Consider the following 25,027-nt stretch of genomic DNA (forward strand, 5'->3'; position numbering starts at 1 on the left):
GGCTCTGGCATGTGGCTGTTACTCTGCTGGCCACACTCTGCATCTGGATACCACTGCCGGGCCTTGTGAGGCCAAGAAGAATGACCATCACAGAACAGACTGGCCGTAACTTTGCACCTACAGACATGCCTGCTCCTGTTCACATCTGGCTTTTATTCAAATGTGGCCGCTAGTCTTTCCCAGGCATGCCACTGACAGCCTGGGGGATGAAAACTGGGGCTCCTGGACACCAAGCAGGCTGCAACTATCATCTATCACATCAGTCTCAAGGACTGTCATTTGTAGTTCCTTGCTCCCTGGCATCTCATTCCTTGACCTACCCAGAGGACAAACACTATCACTAAATGATTCCCTAATACTTCAGGAAGTTGTTTAGTGACTAGTACTAAAATACCTAATGAATAATCATGACAATTCTTTAGCTGCTCAGAGTCCCTCCTCCCTATTTAAGTCCCTTAAAGCACTTTAGAAATGTGCAGGGACTCAGACTGACTCTGACAAGATTCTGAATCCTGTCGTAAGAAATGAATGGCCCTTTTCTATTTTCCAGGTGGCATCCCTAATGATCAGAAAACAACTCAAGCTCTGTCAATATTATAAGAACAATTGTTGTTTTATTCTTTTTGGTGGGTACAAAAACCACAGTTTCTTACACAGAACAAGATTATAAATAATATCTGTAACATGAGTGACCCGTAGTCTCTTTTGATTCTACACTGCAGACTGATGAAGTACTCTAAACATTTTATCATTTTGTTTCTTGTATTAGACAGATGCAAATCTGTGGAACACGGAATGATGGAACAGAATGAAGGTAACAGCAAACAAGAGGATGACCAACAACTTTTATAAAAAAAAATTCTCTGAATTTTATTACAGTGATGGCATTTTATATCAATTATTGCAATGATTTTTCCCTAAGATGGTTAGAAAAAAGAATTGTGTTGTCCTCTACTGAATTTACATCAGTTAAAAAGCAAGCATGTTTCAATATTTCTCTTTTTCCAAAGAAAATGTAAATAATTTCTTTATTTTTTTTCACAGGATTTACATATTTATTATTTTTTTATCACAGTTTAGTGATTCATTTCTACAGCTGAACAGCTGAGTATTCTTCCATTGTATATATTGATGTTCTGGAGACACAGGTTAGCATGTTCATTGACTTCTATAGCTATTTTTCTCTCTGTCAAGACAAAGACCAAAATGGTGTCCTTTCTGAGCATGTTCTTCACAGTTTAATGCGCTAAATTGGCAAGTCTTATTAGTTTTAAGTCCACTCAAGTGAAATTTGTTGCTGTTAATACACCCTTCCCAGCCCCCTCCCCCCAACAAAACTAAATTATGAATTTTCCTGATATAAAATCTGAGTTTGGGTTTCCGAGCTGAGCTCATGCACACATTGTTGCTGATGATGTCTGGCGCATTTGGACGTACTTCCCTTTCTCAGCCAAATTATTAGTTCATCAATGACACTCCCATGTCGTTACAGTCTGTGCTGTGTTCCCATCAGTCACCAACACAGTTTGATTAAGGCACTCAATTAATTTTTTGGTTTTTATGGTAGGTCCGATGCAATTACAGCCAATCCTGAACTTTGTCTAATTGCAGTTCCGGTGTGCACGGCCTTCGGGCAGTCGGGAGTCAACACGCGTCCGTTCTCTCCCACGCTCCCTGTGATGGATAATCTGGCTTTGTTTCTTATGGCTTCAGAAAAGGTAAGCTGGGTTTGAAGAAAAAGCAGAAGAGAGGAGAGTGTTATAATGTTTCTGTCCTTTGACCAACCAGGACACAGCAAACACCAAAATATTAAATTTTAGACATCTGCATTTTTTCATGTTAACGTTAAATATAGAAATAGTAATAATCATAAATATAATACATAGCACTTAAGTCTACTGGGGAAAAAAGACTAGCAATTCTGGGGATCAATTTCATTACAATAAATTGCTACTGATTTAAATAAAAAATCTGAATTTGATAAAGAAATTAACTGAAGAGGTAATACCTTCATCTAAACTGCTTCAAGCTAGATTTAAATACAGTGAGAAGACCTTTCGGAACCTGAAAGCATTAGCATCTGTGAATGAAGTCATGCAAAGATGTTTATAGGCTTTGATCTTCAACTAGGAATGTCAGGATTAAATATAACTACTGAAAAATTTTTATAAATTGCAATAACTTTACCAGCTATCTGGCTATTCTGTCATTCAAATCTAAAGAAATTATTACTTATTTTCACAATGGAAATATTTAGTATCAGGAAATCTGAGAACTGCCTTCAAATCCCTTACATATATATATATATTTTCCTACAATTAGAGAAGGTGATAACTTTCAAAGAAAATGTAATTTATTGAGAGAAAATGCAGTTTTATACAGTTTTCTACATTATGTACAAATTTCACATAGGAAGGTTTAAATTTTTGTTCCTTAAAAATCTTCAGTTTCAGCTAAATCAGAAAAAAATATGTTGTTTAGGGACTAAATTACTCAAGCAAAAAATCTGGATTTGTTAAAGGATTTATAAGTTATGCCATCTAACTTTAGTCATCAAAAAATCAGTAGCTAAATACAAAAATCCAATAGGGCTCTCTCAAGTGATTATAAAAAAAAAGACAAGATGACTAGTTTAAAGTAAATGATTTACAGCTTACTAAAATTAGGGTAAGTGTCTAAGGTAAAAAAATTCAACAAAGCATCCAAACTATAGTACATTAAAAGAGATTTCAGAGATAACCATGTTAAGATATTAATTAGTGGGGAAATCTGATTTCTAGTCAGGAGAAGCTATGTAAATGCAGGGATGCAATCTGAAATACTAACTGGGAAGAAAGGGAGATACGAGCATTCACATAGGAGCAAAAGAATAACAAACATCATAAAGTCATTTTGTTTGCTTTTTTACTAATCTCTACATTTTGAACTTTATCCCTCTGAGCCCAGTTTCTCCTTCTGAGGTAGCACTGAAATCCTGAGCTGCTGTTTGATATGTGGACTTTATTTTATATATGAGCATATAGGGATGAGGAAGAGCCCTTAAAACTCCCAAACATTTCCACTGCTTCTGGTGCACTTCTGAGGAAATGCACCAGTCTAATATTGCATTGTTATCAGTAGCTGCTTCAAAAAGTTGTCAAAATTACAGCAGCTCTTTGTGGCACAGTCAGAGCTTGGATTTAAAAGCAGCTTTTCAAACCAATTACCCTAAACATTTCAGCCCTCAAAAGCACCCAAATTCAGGAAAAGGCCTCAGCTTACAGAGGACATTGTGGCATTCCCCTTATGCTGGAAAACCTTGGCTTTGGTAAAGGACATCCTTTGAAATCTTTCCCACTGTACTTTGCAACAGGGACTGTTACCAAACATATCTTGATCTAAAACAACACCCAGATACAAAAAGTGTGGCAGAGGTGATGAGGAAGTGGGGAACTGGGCCTATACATTACCAAGAACTTCAACTACTTCCCAGCTGCAAATAAGAACCTCTGCATTTGCAAAGCACAGACACAATGCAGTGTGGTACAGATCCACATGGTGCATGTCCTGAGTCCCACTGCAAATGGATACTGGTAACTGCAGACGTGCAGAGAACATGTTCTGGTCAATGGCAAGAAAAAAACTAAAGGTGCTTTAGTCTGGGAGAGGGATGAGAGTCCAAACCAGATTAGAAAGCAAACTAGGGTGGAAAAGGGACAGCTTGCTCCAGATGGGTTAAATTTCCCAGAAGGTCATAACTGTCTACCGGAGTCTCTCCAGCACACCCATCAGCTATCTGTTCATGGCCATTCAGAGCTTCCCACTGCGAAATCTGAGTCAGAGCACTCAGATTTGCATGGGATACACAAGCTCTATATAACTGTGCTAGCTCAGTCTAAATAATTTTCTGGCCATTGACAACACACTCAGGACAAAAAGACAATAAAAGGGATCTGGGAGAAACAAAAAAGTTTAAAAAAACAGAGAACAACACTTTCTCAGCAGCCTTCTGCAGAAGAACAGAAAAGCTGCGAGGAAATAACTATTGCCCTCAGTGCAAGACTAACAACAGCTCAGCAACACACCACAGGACAACTCAAACACTTACAAAGCCAGGAGGAGCAGGTCAAACTTGTACTTGGGACAGTGCCATAAAGCCAAGTAACCAGGTAGGTGTCTGCTCTGTGTTCTAAACTATGCTATAGGTAACAAGCCAGGCTAGTAGTCCGCTTGACTGTGCTGCTACAACTTCAGATTTATGGCCTAGATGCAGAAACAGTTTCAGGAGTGGCTGGGATAAGAGGGAAAAGCCTTGGTATTTACTGTGAATATTACGCAAACCGTGAAAGTCTCCTTTCAGTAAGTGTATAAGGTTAATAGTGATAATGTATTTATAAATTTGTCATTAGTTTTTATTAGACTAGTTGTGAAATTAATTATGTGAAAACACTGACTGCTCTGTTCCTAGAGGGGAAATGGGAATTTTGGAAAATGATATCCGCAGTCTGTGTAATACAAATATCCTAGCCTGTGTGGGTTCTTTTGTTGTTCAGGCTCCTCTAGTACTTGGGTCACATGGAGGTGGCTTTGGCACAAATATCTAAGATGAACTTTTAATGTATCTTTCTCTCTTGACTATGAAATTGGAATATACAAGTCAAAATAAGTACATTACACACTTACTGAGCCATCCTGTAGCACTTCACCTTTTTTTGTAGTTAATTGTAATAGTGATGTTTTCCATTGCTTTTTGTTGTTTTGCAATTAGTTTCATTCATTAGTTATAAACAACAGCATGGGATGGAAGAGCAAGAGAAGGCAGCTGAGCTGGAAGCTGGTTCCTGAGCTTCATGGCCCACTGAGAAGGCCATGGAGAGGTGGTGGTGGAGGCTGGCTGGATACTGGAACAACCCCTTCAAAAGCCTGTGGGTTTGGGGTGAGGAACTCAGCAGGGCTTTGCCTTAGAGCAGATAGACAGAAGGATGTTAAGCTCCTCTCTGCTCTCACTATCAGCTCTACTTGCACACTAAGGGCTTAATACTAATGGAAAAACTGCTGCCTGGAGGAGGAGGAAAGGATTGTTCCCTCCTTAAAGCAAAACTTTCTTCCCTCCTTTCAGCAGATGCAACTGCCTGCCAGTGCTTCTGCATGTCTTTATCCCACACATATAAACTAATCCATTATGATATAGGCCAGTCCACACATACAGACTAGCCCTTCATTTTCATTTTCTGCTGCCTTGCAGGCAGGGTAAATTTCCCTCAGATAGCTCATGTTTAACTGTACAAAACTAAAATAAAAATCAGAGTAATGAATATTAATTTTCAGGAGGGTTATTTAAGCTATTTTATATTAGTTTAAAACATATACCATTAAAACTATTTGATGTTAGGTTAAAAAGTCAGATGTGTTGGTTACTCATGCAGGTTAGAACCACCAGGCATCTTTCCATATTAGCGAGTTTTAGTTCCAATATTATCGCTTTACTCCTTGGATAAAAAAAACCCAAAAAATAAACATATCAAAGTTTTCAAAATGTGTAAGACAGACATATTTCTACAGAAATATGTGCAGCCATCATCGTGGGCTCTGTAATGCTGCCAGCTAAACAGGGGTTTATGACTAGCATGTGCATGAACAGATGGCATAGTCCCCCTGTGCAGTGTGGCACACAGGCACCTCTCGTGCCAGTGTGGCCAGGAGAGGATGACTGGGCCTTGGCAGTCTCCCAAATACCACTACAAACATTTTTAGAAGAAGTTCACTTGAAATTTCTCAATTTCATATAAATATTATGCCAAATAAGCAGAAAGAAGAATTTCAGAAGTCTGTAAATATTTGTTCAAAATCATAGTGATTTTTTTGTGAATTTTAAAAGTCTGTGCCCTAAAATGTTAATTATCAGAAGTTTTGACTGACCCAAAATGAATTTTCAGTAAAATAAAATGCAACATTTTTGTATCTTTTTTTGTACTGTTTAAAGTATATTTTATCCAGTAAGAATTAATCTTTGTGATACAACAAGTCCCACAGAAATCCAGATTTTAGAGTAAGGTACTTATGATCTTTTCTTTAAATACAGAACTCAGTTAGCTCTATTTTTTCATTACAAGAAAACACTAAGACTAAAAAAATTCTGCAAGTACAATCAGCGTCTGTTGCAATGAAATAACAGAGCCGGGTGGCAACTGTGGGGATTTTCAAGTCATGCCATGTTTAGCACGCTCAGCCAATTGGGGTCAGGTCAGTATTTGAAAGAAAGCTTAATTTTTTTGTTTGCTTTTTTTAAGACTGTATTTTGAATGCATTGCACTCGGTAAACTTGATAAGGAATATGTTTTCTGGGATTCTTACTTTTACACCAGCCTGGGGACACTCTCAGTTGTGAGAACATCACTAAAGAATTCAAAGGAAAAAAGCACCCTTCACTTGCATTTGGCACAATGACGTGCACAGGATTATTTCTTTTTAAGACCCTTATTACTGCCAGAAGGGAGTGGACTTGGGAGATTAATATTAGCATCTGGAAGTCCTGTGTTGCAGTTCACAGTAATGAACAATGGTCTATACTCTTGAAGTCCCCTTGGCACATAGTGTGCCTCACATTTTCTCTAGTGGACAAAGTGCATAGCTAACACTTTTTTTTTTTTTTTTTTTTAACATGGGGAAATTGGCAGCTCTGCTGCAATTAGAATATACCCAGGGTCATGACTGTTTTTAGAACAAGGAAGAAAAGAAAAGCCCAGAGAAGAGTGTGTAGGGGACAGTTTCCCGGCCAGCCCCCTCCCTCGCGGCCCGAGAACCCACCTATTCCTCGCAGCGCTCCAGCTACCATGCTCACACAGCATTCTCTGCTCACTCTGTGTTTGCTCTGTACTGAATGGTGCGGTACTGAACGGGCTGTGCCTTTAGGCTGTAAGCTCCTCGGGACAGGGACCTGTTGTGTGTCTGGCACATTTCACCTACTGTACAGCGCCGTCTACTCCAGCGCTATACAAATAATAAATAAAAAATAATAAGTGCATCTCCAGTTGTTTCCTACAAGATTTTTTTTTCTAAGTGGCAACATAAGTATTATATTATTCATCTTGTTTCCCTAAATTTGTGGTTTTTACTTCCACTGTATAGGGATGGCTCAGGAAAATGTAGCTGTAGATAGTAGTTAACATAGGAGACACGTGGCTTGCTGTTTGCAAGGGCAAGGGAGCTCTAGCTTGACAGGGTAGGAGGGTAGGGTGCTAGCTGCACGTTCACTTATACAGCAGCCAGCATAGCTTGGGAGCTACGTAAAAGTTATATTTAGAAGCTCAATTTGCTGCTGTGTGCCATTTCCAAAGGTCATGGAGTTGATTTGTCTAATGATTAGTTGGCAAGATGCTCACTGTACGGATGAGAGCAAGTACATTAGTAAACCATCCCTGCACACCTACTCAGGGGAGCTGTGCAGTATGCAGCTCGGCAGCATCAGCGCTTCAGCCTCAAAAATCACTGCATGAATGTCTAAAATACACTAGTCTTGACCTAGGTAAGGGGGTTTGTTACTGAAAGCTGAGGATGATAATCAAGGTCTATCCACTGGTTAGTGACTCTGTGACTATTATAGTGGGCAAAAGTTGACCTGAAGCAGAATATTGTGGGGAGGGAAAAAAAAAAAGCCACACAATTAGCATAAAACATGTATCAAAGGGAGGTGAAGGCACAGGGAAGGGAGGAGGGAGAGAGGGTAAAACAACATTTAGACTTCTTGAACCAGTGCCTTTTCTTTCATTAGGTTAACTATGGTTCAGTGTTGTTGCCTATCCTAAATCTTGGTTACAGATAGGGCCAACATTGAATAATACAGGCTTGCAGCAATTTGTTACTAATACAGTGCAAACCTTTTGGAAAACAGACTTTCCAATCAAGTACTTAAAAACTGGCCCTCTGGATATATACCTTCTTATTTAAAATAGTTGTCATCTCTCAACTGATTTGACAACTTTGAATTGTTCAAAATGTATTTTTCATGTTAGAAATTCCTTGCAATGCAGATGTCTATTAGCAACATAGAATAATGTACTGTACATCTGCAGCCAAAAGAACTGAACCATTTTGCACTGAAGTTTTCCAAAATATAAAGCTCTGTTCAGAAGCAAGCACCACTAGACAGACATGTCACAACACTGCGTTACAAGATGCATCACCCACTCGCTGTAGTAGGCCCTAAGTCCTACCCCTAAATTTTAATACTTTCGGTTCCATATACGTTGTAACCTTCTCTATAAGTTGCTAAATTCTGGGTATTCTGCGAGGAAGTTGGGTTAAAAGTCTGTGCACTCTTTGCCACCTTCATTCGTTTCGCCTCTGCCCTGGACTTGTAACAGAACTCTATCAAAGCCACCAGCATTGCCAAGCCCAAGCCTCCAACCAGAATGTAGAAGACTCCAGCAACGTTGCTGAGACTCAAGGCACTCGTCTTGTCCTGGGAAAACAGAAGTGACACAGTTAACCCTGGAAAATGGATCCCAAGAAGCACAAAACACACATTAAAATGTTAGAAATAGACAAGTAAAGTTTAGCTGAAATTTAATGACAGTTGTTTACATACTTTAGCAAAATTTGACCTATCTGGATCTATAAAATATATTTTAAACAACTAGTTTTACTGGTTGGCATAAAAAAATTATTCTAAGTATATTGCCAACATATCAGGATGTCATTGCTTGCTTACTTCAAAGCATTACCTCCATTACATGGAGAATTAAACAATGACATGTCTAGCTCTATTTAGGGGACATTTCAGCACTGATATGAAACTGCATTTATGTAAAGCTCTTCAGAAGCCTGGGAATCCAGAAATCCATTTTATATCAGACAAGACTCTGCTTGATCTTTACAAAAACCAGTAATTGTACTTGTGATAGACATTGCTGTTAATTTAAAAGATCCAGACTGAGCTTCTGATACTTAAATGACAGACAAAAATAACATGTGAGGCTTATGTTCTTTCTTTGAACAAACACTTCCTTTGAAAGTGCACACTGTACCACACACATTGTGATATATTTGCCTCTTACCTATTATTGTATTTTGTTTTTATTTTACTATGGATACAGTTCTGGAACATGCCCATGGACGACTAAGCTCAGTAACAGTATACTTCTAAATATCAATTTATGCAATTTAACACATTTTTCATAATTTAGATAAAAGTAAGGATTTTCTTTAGCAAAGTATTAAATATTCATCATTTTACAATCACCTTCTTGGGTGTATTGTAGTAAATAACTATTCTATATTTCTCTGTACTTCACTGCTTAGTTATGAATCACATTTTTTGGACTCGAAATCCATGTGCTTTTTCAGCATAGTTCTCAAGGAACTCTCTCAGGATTGACTTCATATGCTACATCGTGTGCCTTAAAATACTTATGAAGCTTTATTCTTATGCAGACTATATAATCTTTAGCTAAAGTAAGGAGAGTATTTAAATTCTGATTTTAATCTCTATGAAATTTTAACTTATGTAGACTGCAAAAATTTTGGATGTTTAATTTAAAGAGGCACTATTCATTGTGTAATCAGTAGATTAGCACAGTAAAGGTTCCCATGGATGTACAGAGGTGATTGGGGCTTATAGCTGGGTTCTGTTTTGTCTATGCCTTTTTAGTTGGCTAGGAAGAGCCTAAGTATCTTGGAGATGACTGTCCCTCTGGTGGCAATTGCTAACATGGTGCTGGCAAACAAGGAGGAGGCAGGACTGAGAAAGACCTGCCCTAATGTAGGTGGTGGGTTGAGGCTTTCTCAGCTGTTATTTACAGATACTTTGTCATCCTCTTAAATGGTTTTCACTCCTTTTTTTTCAAAGCACTTGCGAGAAAAAGTGAAATGTGTTGAAGGCTTCTTTCCCACACTAATTTTATCAAGGTAAGTCTCGAGACATGCAGGCAGCAAGCAGTCAGTGCCTGTCATTCTTTCCTTTTAGCTGTGGCTGCAGAGGCTGGCATGGAGTCGGTAATGTGAAGAAATGTCAGACTCCTCAAATACAGGGCTGGCACTGACTGTGGTGTTTCCCAGCCATCAGAAAACACCTGGTTCTGGGTCTATCCCCATAAAGAGAAGGAGCTGTCAGCTCTCTGGAGCTCCCAGGATTCCTGTTTGGGTATGGAGTCAGATAAACACTGGAAACTGTAGAAACTATTAATTGCTGAAGCCTTTCACTTCAAAGCTCAAGTTAAGTTTTCCTTGGCCCTTGAGGAGCCAGGAACATCCCCAAATGCGCAAGACACCACCTTCTTGGCCAGCAATGGAAGGTAATCCTTCTTGCTAGCATTTCTTCTTCTCAGAAAACTGCTGAGGTAGGCCAGCTCCTAAAGAAGGTGTGAAGAACATTTCCTAAGCAGTCAATGGGAAAAGTCCATACCCTCTAGGCAGGAAGGAAACAACAAATCCAGGCTGCCTCTTCCAAACCCAAAGACCTGCTTTGTATTTCATCTAGAGATGCTCTGAATATGTGGGATGATGTTTGGTGATTTGTATTACTGAAGACTTTAAAATGCAATAGTGCTTCCTTAAATTAAAGCGTGACTGCCATCAAGATGGGCCAAAGTTGATTAATTCTGTGTCTACAGTTGCTTATTTTATTTCTATGTCATTTTGTTTATTACTTCCTCTACTGCTTTGTGAACACGATAGTTAGGTCCCGAACTGTAGCGACTGACCTTACTTCCAGAGTCCTTGGGTCCACATTCACCTTTATCGTACCACCATTTGTTTTTCAGCTTGTCTAAGACGCCTGCCTCACTGAGTTTCAAAACGGCAAGGTTTACAGGAGTTCTTCACGTGGAAAATAACATAAATAACATTATATATGTTATTTTATGTTATTCAAGTAAAACTACATAGAATCGCATTGCAAAGTGACAGAGCAGAGGCCACAGTGGGTGCTATGTCATGTACTGTTGGCCCAGGTTTAGAGACAGACATAAGACCGGGACCTGCTCCATCGCTTTAGGTAACAGGCACATACTGCTGGGGAAGATTTGTAAATAAATAGTATGCAATTACTGTGAACCCAAAACTATTGGCTTACACCCATTAACAAAACACCCTTCAGAGATATATGTAAGACAACTGTATATGCGACTTAAGGAATGTTATTTGTGTTTCTTGCTTTCAATCTATTTTTAGTTTGGATGCATACAAACTAATAATATGATTTGGCCATAGGTATTTCATTTACTGCCCTCAAAATTATCCTGGCAAGAAAAGAAGATGCTTCCTGCAGTGTGCTGCCCATAAACATCTGGCACAGCTCTGTAATAGGAGGTCTGCATGCAAATAACTTGGGGAAAAGCTGCAAAGATCCCCTTATCCACGGCTAAGAAGGGCAGTGAGTCTTCCATTTTAATTTCCCATTTCAACATTATTTTAAAATTCAAAGTTTTTCCTTAAATCTCACATATTCATGCCAATATTTCAAGGGTCCCAGGCTGGTGATAAATTTCTATTTGGAATAGCTATTTTTACTGGTGGTATTTACTGTGGGTGATGTAACAGAGTTTAATATTGAAATGAAACCTAATCCATTGCTTCAGAATCATGAAATGCTATAGGTTTACAGTGAAGTTGCTTAAACTCATTGAATAATCTTAGGATATTATGGTAATGCCCCACTTCATGCAGATTTATCACTATGTTTTAAAAACGTATTAAATTATTAACAGACTTATTTTACGTACTTTCCACTTCAAATCGTTGCCCAGTTCTTAATGGAATTATGTGGTAGGCATATGGATATCTATTTATGTGCAGGTGTGCATGCAAATACAATATATATCAGAGAAGCAGGGAGATAAACAGAAATGGCATGTGATAGATAGCCTTCTGGTGATGTTAAATGACATGATCCTGTGTGTGCCAGCAGATTTCTATGGGAAAATTTATCTCCCATAATATGCCATAATTCATTCATTACTTAAACATTAACTTATGGATTCAAGGCTTAATAAATAAATAACCAGTGCAAACAATAATTAGTATAGTGTAACTGAACCTACTAAAATAGTTTGCATTGGAGAGGAAAGGGACTTACTGCACTCTATAACTGGTTTAACTGGAAATCCCCAAATGCTTATGTATTAATATATTTGTGCAGGTTTGTATATAGCTATTTGATACACAAGTAACAGCTTCTGAGCCTTGTATGCTATTCTTAGCTCTAGGGACCCTGCCTCTTCATACATTCTAATTACTCTTTCTATATGTACCTAAAATGGGGGAATTCACCTCACCTCAATATTTGCACCCCTAAATTATGCCCCAAGCTTTGTCTGTCTGTCCAGACCTCCCTGCAGTTAATGAGAAAAGGTAAGTACCTGCAAATGGTGGGCCTTGCTACCAATATTAACAAAGGGTGATGAGATGCCTGTCTCTTCATTTACTACTGAGGAAGCCTTGGTGCCTTGGAGAAATTTTTGACAGCCACAGTTGGGTGAGAGGATTTCCCAGGAACTCTCAAGTGATTACTCTAAGTAAAGGAAAACCTTCATCCACTTTCCAAATCCCACACATTTAATTCATATGCAATACTCTGCTTCTAGAAACAAAAATGCCCATTTTTTGCTCTTTTCCAGTATTCAAACTTAAATTTTGCCTTAAGGCGTCTGGCAGCATGCTATGCAGGTTGACAGTGGAACATAAGAGTCCCACAGCTGTGAAATGAGTGGGCTTGGGGTGCTGGCAAGTTGCCTGTCAACATGATCCTCCGCTGGCTTCTAGTACAAGCACAAAATAATTAATATTATTTGAATAGCCATCATCTGTAACATGTCATGCACTGGCAGGGAGCCACATCCCCATGCTCCTGAATTCTGTCAGGGGAACAGGGCTGGTTATGACAAAGGTAAGGGGACATACAGGTACTGTTGTCCATTGGAAAATCAGAAGCCTATGGAGTTGTTGCAGATTAAACTGATCAAACTGATAACTAGGAATAGATATGAACTATCAAGGCCACCAGCAAGGTGGGAACAAGTTAGAAAGCAGATGCCTCCATGTCTTGTGCTGCCTTTTTTTTTTTTCCAGCACTAACATTTTAGGCATTTCAAGCCTGAAACAGGCTAGGGATATTTTCTTTTTTCCAACTGTAGTTCCTTTAATGTCATCCTTTCTGCATTGTCTCTGTAAGGAACCTCTCAGGTTTTCCTTTGGGAAAAACAATCAATTTCACACTTTAAATTGCCACGCTGTCCTCAGTTTCTAAGCGATTTCAATGGCAATGGTCAGCAGAGGAAGTTCCCATTTCCACTGGGATGCAGCAGTGATGTGACTGATGCCAGGCCCTTGTTTCTCCTCTCCGTGAATTTTGGTGGAAAACTTCCTGAATGCAGGCCCTGCTGAAGCTCAAGAAAGCCTGTCCTTGGGCCCTCTCCTTCTTGCCTGCCTTAACAAGGCTCTGTGACATTTCCTTTACATCTGCCCTCAGACAGTCCCAGCTGTGATGAGGGAGAAGCAATCTGAGAAAAAACTTAAAATTATATATTACAATATTTTAAAATGTTTTACACCTTCAAAACAGGATTTCTGTCCTAATTTAAATCAGTCAGCTGTGATGGGAAATGCACATGGTCCAATATAAGAAGCCCAGACTAAGGGGAACATTTTGCTTATGTTTTTAAGAGTCACAGCATATATACTTTGCCATCAGAGTAAGTAATTGCAGGTGTTGTGAATTTTAATGTATTTTAGGTCTTTATTTTGTTTCTTTGTTTCATTTTCAGTAGGAGATTTTCAACAGGGAGATGCATGTCCAGATCACCTTGGCTCTCAGGGCTAGTAACTTATTTTGACCATGTCAGTCACAAACTCGGAGACTACAACCTGTTAATAGGTTGCTTACACAATCAGTTGGTGAATAGTCCCACTGATATTAAGGGGGACAGAAACAACAAAAAAAATTGTATGGTTTGCTGTATGTGAACAAGAGGAATGTACTGAAGTCACATACAGGGGATAAATTCAGCATTTAAAATTAAATTTCCTATTAAGTTCAGTATTGTATTCTTAATATGGCAGTGGAAAATGACTATAGATTTGGGTCTTGTTCAATTGCTTTGTGATTCCTGAATTACTAATGTCGGGCTAAATCTTCAGCTAGAGTAAACTGGCACAGTTTGTGAAAATCAGCGTAGGTTTTTTCCAGTGTACAGCTGTGGGAAATCTCTGTTGTTGTATATAAAGAGGATCCAACTGTCTCAAGGTCATGTAAAGATAATATATGAGAAATAGTAACTAAAATTACCCTTTATCTATGGAGAAAAATTTGCCCCACATAGCCATAGAGGGAAACTGCTGTGTGACAACACAGGAGACCCTGCTCTTCACCCATGTGCCAAAGTCAGCGTTGGCACAGCCTGACCTGGGCACAGGGACACTGGTTTCCCAATTTTCATCATGTTCTCAGCCCTTCTGCCTCCTCTCTGGGCTTCTTACTCATTTCCTCCTATCCTGTCATCAATCACTTGCTGTTGGAAGGGCCATTTTTCAAGAGCCTCAGGCTGGATCTTGAGCCAGCAACATCAGCAAAATCAGAGTGCTTTAAAATGGTATTAATGAAGTTCTGAGCTAGCTGTGTTCAGGACAACAAATGGGCAATTATAACATTTAAATCATAATACTAAGTGATTCTGAAACAAATACAGAATTCTGACAGACAAGGATTTTAAAAATGCAATCATGGGTATATTTTAGGAGCATTTTCATTACCCACTCATGGCTGAGCCATTAAGTGTAAGGTCAGACTCATAGCTGACTGAAAAAAAACATGGGCCACTGTGTTCTCCTGTGGGCTGCCAGCAGAGACTGGAAAGAACCTCCATGAGCACAGCTTCTGTCCACTCACACTTTATACAAACAATGGAGCAAAGTGGCAGAAACTGTTTCAGTACCTGCCTGTGCACCACATGAGATGGTGGCATACAGTTAGGATCTGAGGTAATACTTTCCAAAACACTCAAATGACTTGAAAAACTCACTTTTATCTTCAATCATGAACTAATTAATCAGATCACTAAACCACAGGTGGCTCACACAGGGCAGCTTTCTGAACTGCCTTTCTGAATTTTGGAAGATTGTCCCTTAAAGGGAACAGTAAGTGGGGAGGCTAGAGGTGACCTCTTAACAGCAGAGAGTGGAGGTAGAGCCATCCTGTTTTACACAGCAATACAAACCTGTGGAGAACAGCTGAACTCTCTGGAAGCTCCCTCATTTCTGTGGTCCTCTGTACTATCATGAAAGGACATTGTGGCTCTACACTCTCATATTCTGAATAATGAATCTCAAATAGTAACAGCACAGTTATCAGTTAAGCTTCAGGTACTGTATTTCTTTCAAGAGAAGAGGAGTTTCTTTTTCTCATTCATGAGGTGACAAAGCCCTGCAATTTAAACTGGAGCTGCTAAAAAAGGCTTCTTTTTAAATTCGTACAATAAAAGAAGTATTCTTAACCTTCTTAAGAAGGTAAGAACTTAGCTCAGGACTTGTTGGTAGTTATCATGTTTACAAAGGTAATGCATGGTGTCCTGGTTATTCCAGTAATGATAATTTGCTAGCAGAAAATAAATAAAATACATAGAGCTCCATTAATTCAGTAGAAAGGGTTTTGACTTCAATTGATCAAGAGTGTTTCTGAGGAAGGAAATGAATTGTGCAGATGATAAATGGCTAAGTTTCCCTTTGGGGAATCAGCCTGGCTGTAGTTTATAACCCAGGATCAGATGCTGCTGCAATGCAGACTTTGAGAAGCGTGGGATGCCTGCTCACCTGCACGATGTGCCTGGTTCCACCAAACGTGGGCAGTGTGGGCACATGATAGACCTGGAGCTTCCCAGGACCACTGGTACTGCCTACTCACCCAGCTGTGCCTGGGAAAAACTGTGGCAAGAAACAGGCCCAAGGCCAGATAAAGGCTTATGGCAGGCTGTGTATAGTCCCAGAACCACAGGCTGAGCTCCATCATGTTCTCCATCCTTTGCTAACACTGTCCTACCCACCACACTGTCTACTGTATCCTGAACTGTCTGTGTCAACTACTGCTTGTTTCCACTGGCAATGTGTTCCTTCCTTCCTCTTGCATTCACAGCTCCTCTGTTTCTCCATGAACCACACTCCTCGCCTTTCTTTTCTACTTTTCCCCCCCCAGCTCCTTTTTCTGTCGCTTTCTACCACACCAAACTTGCTCCTTCAGCACTTCCAGACATTTCCCTGGTGAAGCCCTGTGTGTCCCTCCACCATGAGCTGCTCTCTTTTCCCTGCTTCATGACTCCCAGCACCTGTGGCTGGTAATTAGGGAAAGTAAGTTAAAAAGCATCCTTAGTTTGCTATCTAACTTTTATGTCACTTTGCAACCACTGCAGGTTTATGAGGAGGATATTCTAAGAAAATTTAAGTATTTTATTGATTTTATCCTCTGCCTGTGATATTAAAAATAAATAAATAAATAAATAAATACTCCTCCCCCAGTAATGCAAAAGCTCAGGCTTGAGTAGAGGTAAGTGCTATTGGGTCTAATATATCTGAACATTTTGGAAGAGAAAATAGAGACCATTTTTGAAACTGTGACTGCTGGCAAGCAGAGCGGTGTGGGGAAAAATAGGTAGAGCAGCAGGATTGCAGGCAAAGTGAAGAGGATTAGGAGACCAGTTCTGGGTGAGTGCAGAACAGCCCAAGGGATGGTCCCTGAGGCCAGGACACAGCACAAAAGAGCAGAAGGACTAAAGAGGGAGAGGAAATAGTAAGAAAAAATATATGTAGGCAACTGTAAAGAAAGCTACATAAACTGTGATGACAAATCAGTCAGATTTAATCATCTGTATCTGACTAGTTCTGTGCCTGCACAACTACCTGTGAAGCATTCTCTAATATATTGTTCACACACAAGCACATAAATAAATATTATTACATGCTGCCTGGAACAGAAGGGGTATTTTTAATACCTCAATTTTCCCCCACTTCATCGTCTTCCACAGTTTTGCTTCTTTTCAGCACCAGGCAGTTTCTCAAATGAAGCTGTGAGGCAGCAAGGAAGAACTGGTACTGGCCATATGGAAGATAGGGGAATGCAGCAAGAATATGAAGCTGTTAACACCTCAGCCTAGCATGCAGCCTAAAATTCCTGTCCAATAAATTCTGGCAAATTATGCCTAGGGAACCACCGTGGATTTCAGTTTGTTGGAAAGATATCAGAAAATGTCAGTATGAAGATATTTTATCTGAAATTTGGCTTCCTATTTTGGGGACTTGTGAAAATTGTAATTTGTACCAGTATTGTTTGTGTCAACAATGGATCCCTGAGCCTGGACCATACATTAGAGATAGTCACACTGATTTTTTTTCCCCTTTTCTTCTAATGTCACTGAAAAATATTTTTAGTAGTACCATATAATAGGAAAAAAGTCTTAGCTGGTGAGCAGGCTTCTGAAGGTATTTAACAAGCATGGAAAAGGCTCACCACAATTTCAGAAGATGCATGTTTCTGAAAACTGGTGATAGATCTCACCCCAGAGACCATTTATGAGTTGCCCTTGGGGTGCTTAAACAAATGCAAATATTTTTGCTTTGACAGTAATTGCATACACCTCGGTTTCAGCTGCAGAACCAGCAGTGCTGTGCTACTGGTGAAGCTGTTTGGTGGCAGGTGAGACCCCAGCAGATGCACCAATTACTTCACATACTGTTTACCCGCTTTTGGTGACATTGAGGCTAACCTTGGAGTCACCTCCCCCGCTGCCACATTCTCCTTTGTCGTACCACCATTTGTTTTTCAATTTGTCCAAGAGGCCTTGTTCATTCAGTTTTAAAACTGCGAGGTTAACAGCATTTCTTGAAACGATAAAACATATTTTGTAAGAAACTGCACAGCTGTTAAGATGTTAGAAGGAATGAGGACTGAAGCTGTTTATAAGCTTGATCCACACACTAAATAAACCTCTCATTTCCATATTTCAAAGCCCTTGGCAGCACAAATAATTGTGGTTACTTCCAAATGTGAAAAATGTGTTTCCAGTTCTAGAAACGATTTGCAGAACAGCTTGGATTTTAATGCAAAAATTCTATCAACCAACCCAAACTATTTTTGCAAAAGGATGATAAAACTCAGCCTGGAATTAAAAACGATTTACACAGAGATTTATTTGAATCTACATTTAAAGTGTGGGCCCAGGCTGTTTTTTCAAGCAGATGAGAAAATGTATCCCCATGTACTAAAGAGGCAAGATCCAGCCTGCCTGTGCTAGATGCTGCCAGTCGCTGTGTCACTACAGTTCTGACATGCAGCACTTCAGACTGATCCTGCATGAGCTATGGATTAGGGCTCCAGAAACAGGCTGTGGGAGGAAGAGCTGAGGAGGATGAACAGCTCACACACTGTCCAGAGCCAGTCAAAAGAAAGCACTGTACAAAAGTGCCCAGAGGTCTGTCTGTCTGTCTGTCTGAAGCCCTGCTGCTGGCACATCTGGGCATATGGGATGCAGGCTCTAGAATCCCGCTCCCTTTGCACATTAGAGGTTTAGCTGAAAGGCAGGACCTGGGGTCTAGCTCAGTGCCATGACTCTAGGGACTGCCCTGCTCTTCTGGGAGAGCACCCTGTGTCCCAGCCCAAAGAGCACCTGAGGAATGGAGGAAGAAGGTGGTGATGAAGGGTGTCTGCACTGGAGAAACCTGGGAACAGTGTAGCCAAACTGAAGTTCAAGCACTGCTGGAAGAGAAAAGCCAGCCAGTTAGTTAAGTGCTGAGAGAAAGAATGTTTTTTGGACATCCTGAGGGCCTGAGATACAAGGAGATTTTTTTGGACATCCTGAGAACTTTTGTCTGGAGAGTTTATCCATGTTATGCTACCACTGCATGAAAGACAAATCCTGCTTTGCTAGCAACACAGTGGCATGGGCACAACAGACTGAAAGGGATTCTGTGGGCCTGGTGTCCTCCATATCATGTTTAAATGCTTTTTTTTCAGATGAGAGAGACTTTGGATCTGTGCAGGCAGAGGGGCACTGCCAACATGAAGGTTAAAGCACAGAACCACTGCTTCTGTAGGAATTCAAGGTTGCTGGAATTGTACTGAAATTCAGCTACGAATTAGGACACAGCTGGTCCTAGGATGCAGTTTCTTCTGTGCTCAGAGATTTCCCTTTAGGTGTCCAGAGCATCAGGACTGGATGGCAGCAGTTAGACAGTACAGACACCATACAGACCTGAATGTAAGGTATTTGGATTTATGATAGTGACTACAGCCACTATATAGCATTTTAAAATCAGTTGTTAACTAATCTGCCAAAGTATTTATGCAGCCTTCATCATCGCCAAAGGAAACTTTGCCCTTGTTTAAGTGTACAGCTTCCTATCTGTATTATTAAGACCCTAAAGAGTCACATACCCTAATGATACACAACTAGATCAGTATCAGTAAAATTGTATCTTCCTATGTTTATGTCCAGAGGTTCCTAGTGCATCCACGCCTATGAGAAATGTACACTCCCTCTGATGGGTGTCTGCCCAGGCTCTCGTGTGGCTCTGCAGGGGCATGTGGAGCAGTGGCACAGTTCATCTCCAAAGTATTTGAGAGGTGTCAGTAGCTTACCTACTGCTCTTTGGAGATGATATGGGGTTGAGAAAGATGGAGTTTCTCTCTCTGAATTTGTTTAATGCTCTCAAGATCTGTCTGTCAGGACTAAGTGGGATATGATAAGAACTATGATTGTCAATAACATTCTCACTTCAACAACAAGAGGATGCAACACCTTCAAAGCACTTGGAGAAGGGCCAGGAAGAGATCCTCTGGCAGCAGGGCTCTATCAAATCATATGGCACTAGAAGACACTGGTTTTGTGTTTCAGCCTCTCTAGAGGTGGCTGATCTCTCATCTCTGGGGGTCCTTTCTGGTCTTAGAATGTAAATTTTTCTCTTATTAAGAGAGGCATCTTCCTGGCAGCCAGGTACAGATAATGGTACTTCATAGCTTATGGAGAGTCCTTTACTACTCTGGTCCATCTGTGGGACAAATGTCAGCTTCAGGGCAAACTTTTACTCTCTTCTGGTAAAAGTTTTCATAAAGCTCCTCCTGAATGAAAGACAGGTCCTTGCTGGCTGGTCATGAAATTTGGAAACTACTTGTGTGTAGATCTGATGTTCCTTAACTTCACTGCAGTTAGACTTACATGAGATTTTCAACAGAGATAAAGTAATTGCTTGTCTGTCCCTGAAAGTGAAAGTGAGAACTGCAGGCTGTAGTGGGAGTGATAACGGACTGCTCTTGGTGGATAAATCTTTAAGGGAAATTTAGCAGCCAGGCTAACAAATGTGATTTTGTGTAAGTGCTCTAATTATGGTTCACACTCCAGAGGGAGAGAAGCAATTGCAAAATTGGAATTAAATTGTTCATTTGTCCCTTTTGTTCTTGGAAGCAATTGCTTTTGAATCAGTCATATTTACTACAGATTTTTCATACTCAGCTTTTCATTACAAAGCGTCTGCTTTCAGTCTGTTTGCCCCCTTCAGAAAGGTAACTGTGTGTCCAGCCTTGCCACTTAACAGAGAGATTTCCAGTACACTAAATAGAAATGTTACCTTTTTAAGGACATGGGGACTGGTCCATAGATGAAAGATGATCCTGGAAACACATTTCTTTGTCACTGAACAACATTACTTATTCTGAAAATTGCTTAGATATATATCTGGAGCCTGCTGTCTACAAAGTCAATGTCAAAACTCCTTCTCGCTTCAACAGGATCCAAACCAAGGTCTAATTTAATGTTGCTATGTTGAATTGTCACAGTGGGCAGCAATAACACAAGCAGCTGCTTTGACAGTTCTACAGATGCAGGCAGGATTGATCACTCCCATGAAAAATGAAATGTATCTCAAGAAATATCACTAACTCTCAATTCAACAAGCCACTTAATCTCAGTCTGATTTTAAAGCAGATGGGAAGCCCTATCAATCTGTCTATCTGAAAAAAGCATCTTCAAACTATTTCCTCTGAGCTGTAGTCTCTCAAGTATGAACATTAAAGCTCACCAAATTAGACAAAGTCCTTATGCTAATATCCTTTGAAGGAGTTTTTCTTTTCAATCTTTATCTTATTTTGGGTGAAGATGTTACTTGATAATTTACAGCTTCTTTTTCAAGTTAGTCTACTTACACCTTTCACTTGGATATTCCAAGTTGAATTAAAGACAACCAGGAGATGTCTTTGACAACTAACATAAGTTTTCATGTTTGATTTTCATGTTGAAGGGAAAGAGCTTTCTCACTTGCCAAATGTTTAAATTTATCTTTCACAGCATTAAAGATTATCAAGGAAAATTTTCCCACAGTCATTTAGAGAGGCTGCAGCTGGTTGATAGTAATCCTAGAGTAATAAATAAACGAATGAAACCCATTCATGAGAGGGTTATTTAGCTGGGTTATTAGCCATATCCATAGACAGTTTCACAGCACAATAGAGAAATGAAAATAAAAAGGATGAAGAAGTAAATGTGGATTTAAGCTGCAATCATCACTCTGAAATTAAACTGTATTGTTTATAACTGTAACACATTGTTGTCCTCATCACGTCTAGTAGGCCATGTAAAACCAGGTTAGTTTCACACTGCTTTCTCTGTTGCTTTGTTATCCAGGTCCACCTCAACATGTGGAAATAAATAATTTCCCTCTGGTCAGCAAAACACAGAGAACCTTTGCTCAACACTGCTGTACCTCCCAGGTAGATTATAACTGAGAGCCTAAAACGTGCAATGGTGACTGCATTTAAAATTATATACCCAGACCTCAGAGCCAGGCTAGATCACCCACACTCATCCTAGACAGTGCTTTATTCTGCCATAGAAAACCTGAGTCTCCATGGCAGAAACTTTTCTTTCATCTTAAAAAGTAGGACTGTATCCGCAATAGCACACTTAGTCCAAACTCCCACTAAAGACAATGTATTCCTCAATAAAGGAACTGACATCTTTGCAAGAGTCAGGGTCTAATAGCAGAGAGCAGGCAAGGGCTTTAATATTTGACTCTTAAGCCTTGGTGTCACTGCACAGTCCTGCCTCTTCCATTACTCTGAAGAAAACAGAGTCTTCACATGCAGTAGTCAAGGCAGATCAGACAAACTGCAGCCCTCACTTCACAAGTACTTGGGTGCATGGACAGTGATTTCAATGCATCTATCACAGGTATTTTAAACGAGTCTTTAGAATTACAGTATGAAAAATGTAATGAAAATGAAATAATTTTCACTCATTTAAAATCACTGTCCATCTCCTTATAAATAAACAGCAGTAAGAAGTTTAATACATTAATAAGTATCCCTTCTTTTTTTTCAGAAGAGCCCATCTGTGCTGTAGATACACCTTATACAGTTATCAAAAGATGAAACTGCACAGACAGATGACAAGGGGACTACCCAGCCCCTTGCAAAATAACATCAATGATTCCAAACAGATACCTCATTTGTTGCCCAAAAGAATTGAAGCAGGGTGTTTGCCCAAAGCCCAGGGAAGCCAGCAGAGAGGTTTGCTTTGACTTCCAGGGAGTTTGGATCACATCAATGGTTAGCAGTTGACCCATCTGTTGGACTTCAGTCTGCAAGAAGCAGTGAGGGAGGCATGCAACAAATGACCTGAACACCATGGTGCACCCCACTGTGGTACCCAGCTCATGTACATGCTCAACCACAGGAGGGGCATTTCCACAGCTGATAAAGACACACAAAGGTTCCTGCACCACAAGGGAATGAGATAGAGGTCCAGGCAAGGGACCATCATGGCCAACATCACAAGCACTGCTGGAAATCTGAGACAGTCATAGCAGTACATCATGAAAAGGGACACAAAATTTTGCCTATTGCAACATTTTCAACATCAATTTCAGTACAGGAACTCATCACTCCTTAGAAAACAGGAAGTAAAACATGAAATGCGTTCTGCTCAGTAAGATCAACTAATGTCCAGAGCTTGAATACACACAACACATAGAAAAGGCTCTCTCCAGCCTAGTTAGGCTGAATATGTATCCAGATGTATGTACACTTGTATACAAATATGAATACTCTCAGCCACAGCTGCTTTTCATTTAAGTAATTCAGTTCCCAAAATATCTGTATGCACCATGGTTCACAGGATGGGTAGAAAGCACCACCCATCTGCACCTTTCAGCTTCATTCCCAAATGCAATTCCAAGGACTCAGCCTTGGCCTGGTTCATGGAGACTGCTTCCATGAAGTACAGTCTCAGAATATCCACTTTTGAATACTAAATACTGAATACTGGCACAAAGGCACAGACAGGTACCTAAAGTACTCATTACAACTAAAGCAGGATCTCTGCTGTAGGCATTTAATAACAATATTTTAGCAGCCAGTAGAGCTTTGCCAGGAAAACTTAAATGTCTTAGCTATTTAAACAGCTTTGACATTTTCCTGAATCCCTTTCCTGCACTTAGTCTCATAAATTCTGTGTAACTGGCGTGTTAGATAGCAAAAATACTTCCCTGCATCCTGGGCAGATCCTTAGCACAGTTCTGCAGTTGTCATCACAGACAGCGGCACTGTTGTTTCACTGCTAGAGCTGGGGATGTTGTTCACTTGCAATAATGAACGAGCAAGATGCGCAAAAATAACGTGACTCACTAATGAGACCCTACAGACACGAGAAGAGCCTTGTTTAAATTGCAGCCATACTGAACAGCCCATCGTCCCAGAAATGCTGGGGCCACCGCTGCAGCTGAGGAGACAAAAGCAGAGCAGAGACCCCAACCTTCCAAAAGGCTTTTCACAAATCATTCCCACAAGGGATTTCAAAGTCTCAGAAACACTCAGTCACTTAGAAGTCACGTGGTGCAGAGAGATGGCATCTCTGGTTAACCTGAGGCTATCTGAACATATAACAAAGTTCAACAAGGAATACTGAATGTTATATGAGCAAAGCTCCAGAGGAGGGCCATATGTGAGGTATGGACCAACTGGCGAAGTACAGAGGTTTCCTTTCTATTAGGATAAAATATATGACCACGTTGTCCTATAAGATTGTTGCACATGTACTCCAACATATAACTGCTGCCTGTAAAGAAGGGGGGGATCAGCAAACATGGGAAGTAAAACCACAGATGTGGTGATGCATCACCACTAAAGGGAAAAACTTTCCTGGGACTGCAGTATCACAGCCAGTGTTGGCAAGTGATGATGTGTCTCAAGCAACCCCAAGCTCATTTTCTTCCTTGCACTGTGGATGTCCTTCCCTGCAGCTACCCTGCAGCTGGTGCAGCCATCATGCAGACTGGCCCCTGGGTACTCCTGGAGCAGGCTGGAGGGCTTCCTCCCACAGGACAAGGCAGAGAGGGTGCTTGGTGAAGCCAAGGTCAGTGACCTTATTTCAGTGATGTGAATTCAGTTATTCTCTCATGATCTAATCTGTATCCAGCCTGAGTGGCTTGGGAAGAGGAGGCCACAGCTGCCTGGAGCCTCTCCTCACCCCCCAGCCTAGCACTTCCTGCATGCAGCTGAGGATCTGTCTTAAATGTGCTTAGCAAAACACAAGTGGGTGCATTTTTATAGCTTATGTATATCATCCATTCAAATAATTTTTAACAGGAAAAATTAAAATGCAACCTTACCAAGCAAAAAATTAAGACCTGCACATCTTTTGAGCTGTTCATTTTATCCCTGTTTTGAAAAGCACTGATGGCAGATTGTAACACGACACAAATGCAGTGCGGTTTAAGGGTGTTTGACAATTCATCAAGAGAAATTAAGTGTAAAGCTGCATGGCACTGCTGAATATGTTTAATAAATTAGGAATGAAACAAGCACTCTGTTAACGAGGAAGATGTAGCCAAAGCTTACATCACTCAGAAGGCTTGAAAGATCAATAACATAAATATTAAAAAGAAGAGCTAATGCATGAACATTTTTACAAGAAAAATGATCTAAACTTTAAAGACAAAAGGCTTGCTTTAAAAGCATGTCCTCTTAAACCCATTTAAGACCTTACAGGGGAAATATTTTTACTGGGATTTATAAAGGTTT

At 40.1% G+C, this 25,027-nt stretch overlaps 1 protein-coding gene across 3 annotated transcripts in view; it reads right to left on the reverse strand.

The window, feature by feature from the left end:
- Nucleotides 1-584: 584 nt before the first annotated feature.
- GRIA4 (glutamate ionotropic receptor AMPA type subunit 4) overlaps nucleotides 585-25,027 on the reverse strand; it is a 216,885-nt gene continuing 192,442 nt past the window's right edge. The window contains exons 14-17 of one of the 3 annotated variants that reach the window (XM_030961431.1): nucleotides 10,680-10,794; nucleotides 8,306-8,440; nucleotides 6,787-6,969; nucleotides 1,614-1,723 (exon numbers count right to left, since the gene is read on the reverse strand). In XM_030961431.1, coding sequence (XP_030817291.1) covers nucleotides 6,835-6,969; nucleotides 8,306-8,440; nucleotides 10,680-10,794 — 385 coding nt within the window. In that variant the 3' untranslated portion in view covers nucleotides 1,614-1,723; nucleotides 6,787-6,834. Of the gene's footprint in view, nucleotides 1,724-6,786; nucleotides 6,970-8,305; nucleotides 8,441-10,679; nucleotides 10,795-17,723; nucleotides 17,839-25,027 lie in introns of all 3 variants that reach the window. The other 2 variants (XM_030961258.1, XM_030961346.1) reach the window with 2 other exon arrangements.

The sequence above is a fragment of the Camarhynchus parvulus genome, chromosome 1 (genome assembly GCF_901933205.1).
Source record: "Camarhynchus parvulus chromosome 1, STF_HiC, whole genome shotgun sequence".
In the NCBI taxonomy this organism is placed as follows: domain Eukaryota; kingdom Metazoa; phylum Chordata; class Aves; order Passeriformes; family Thraupidae; genus Camarhynchus; species Camarhynchus parvulus.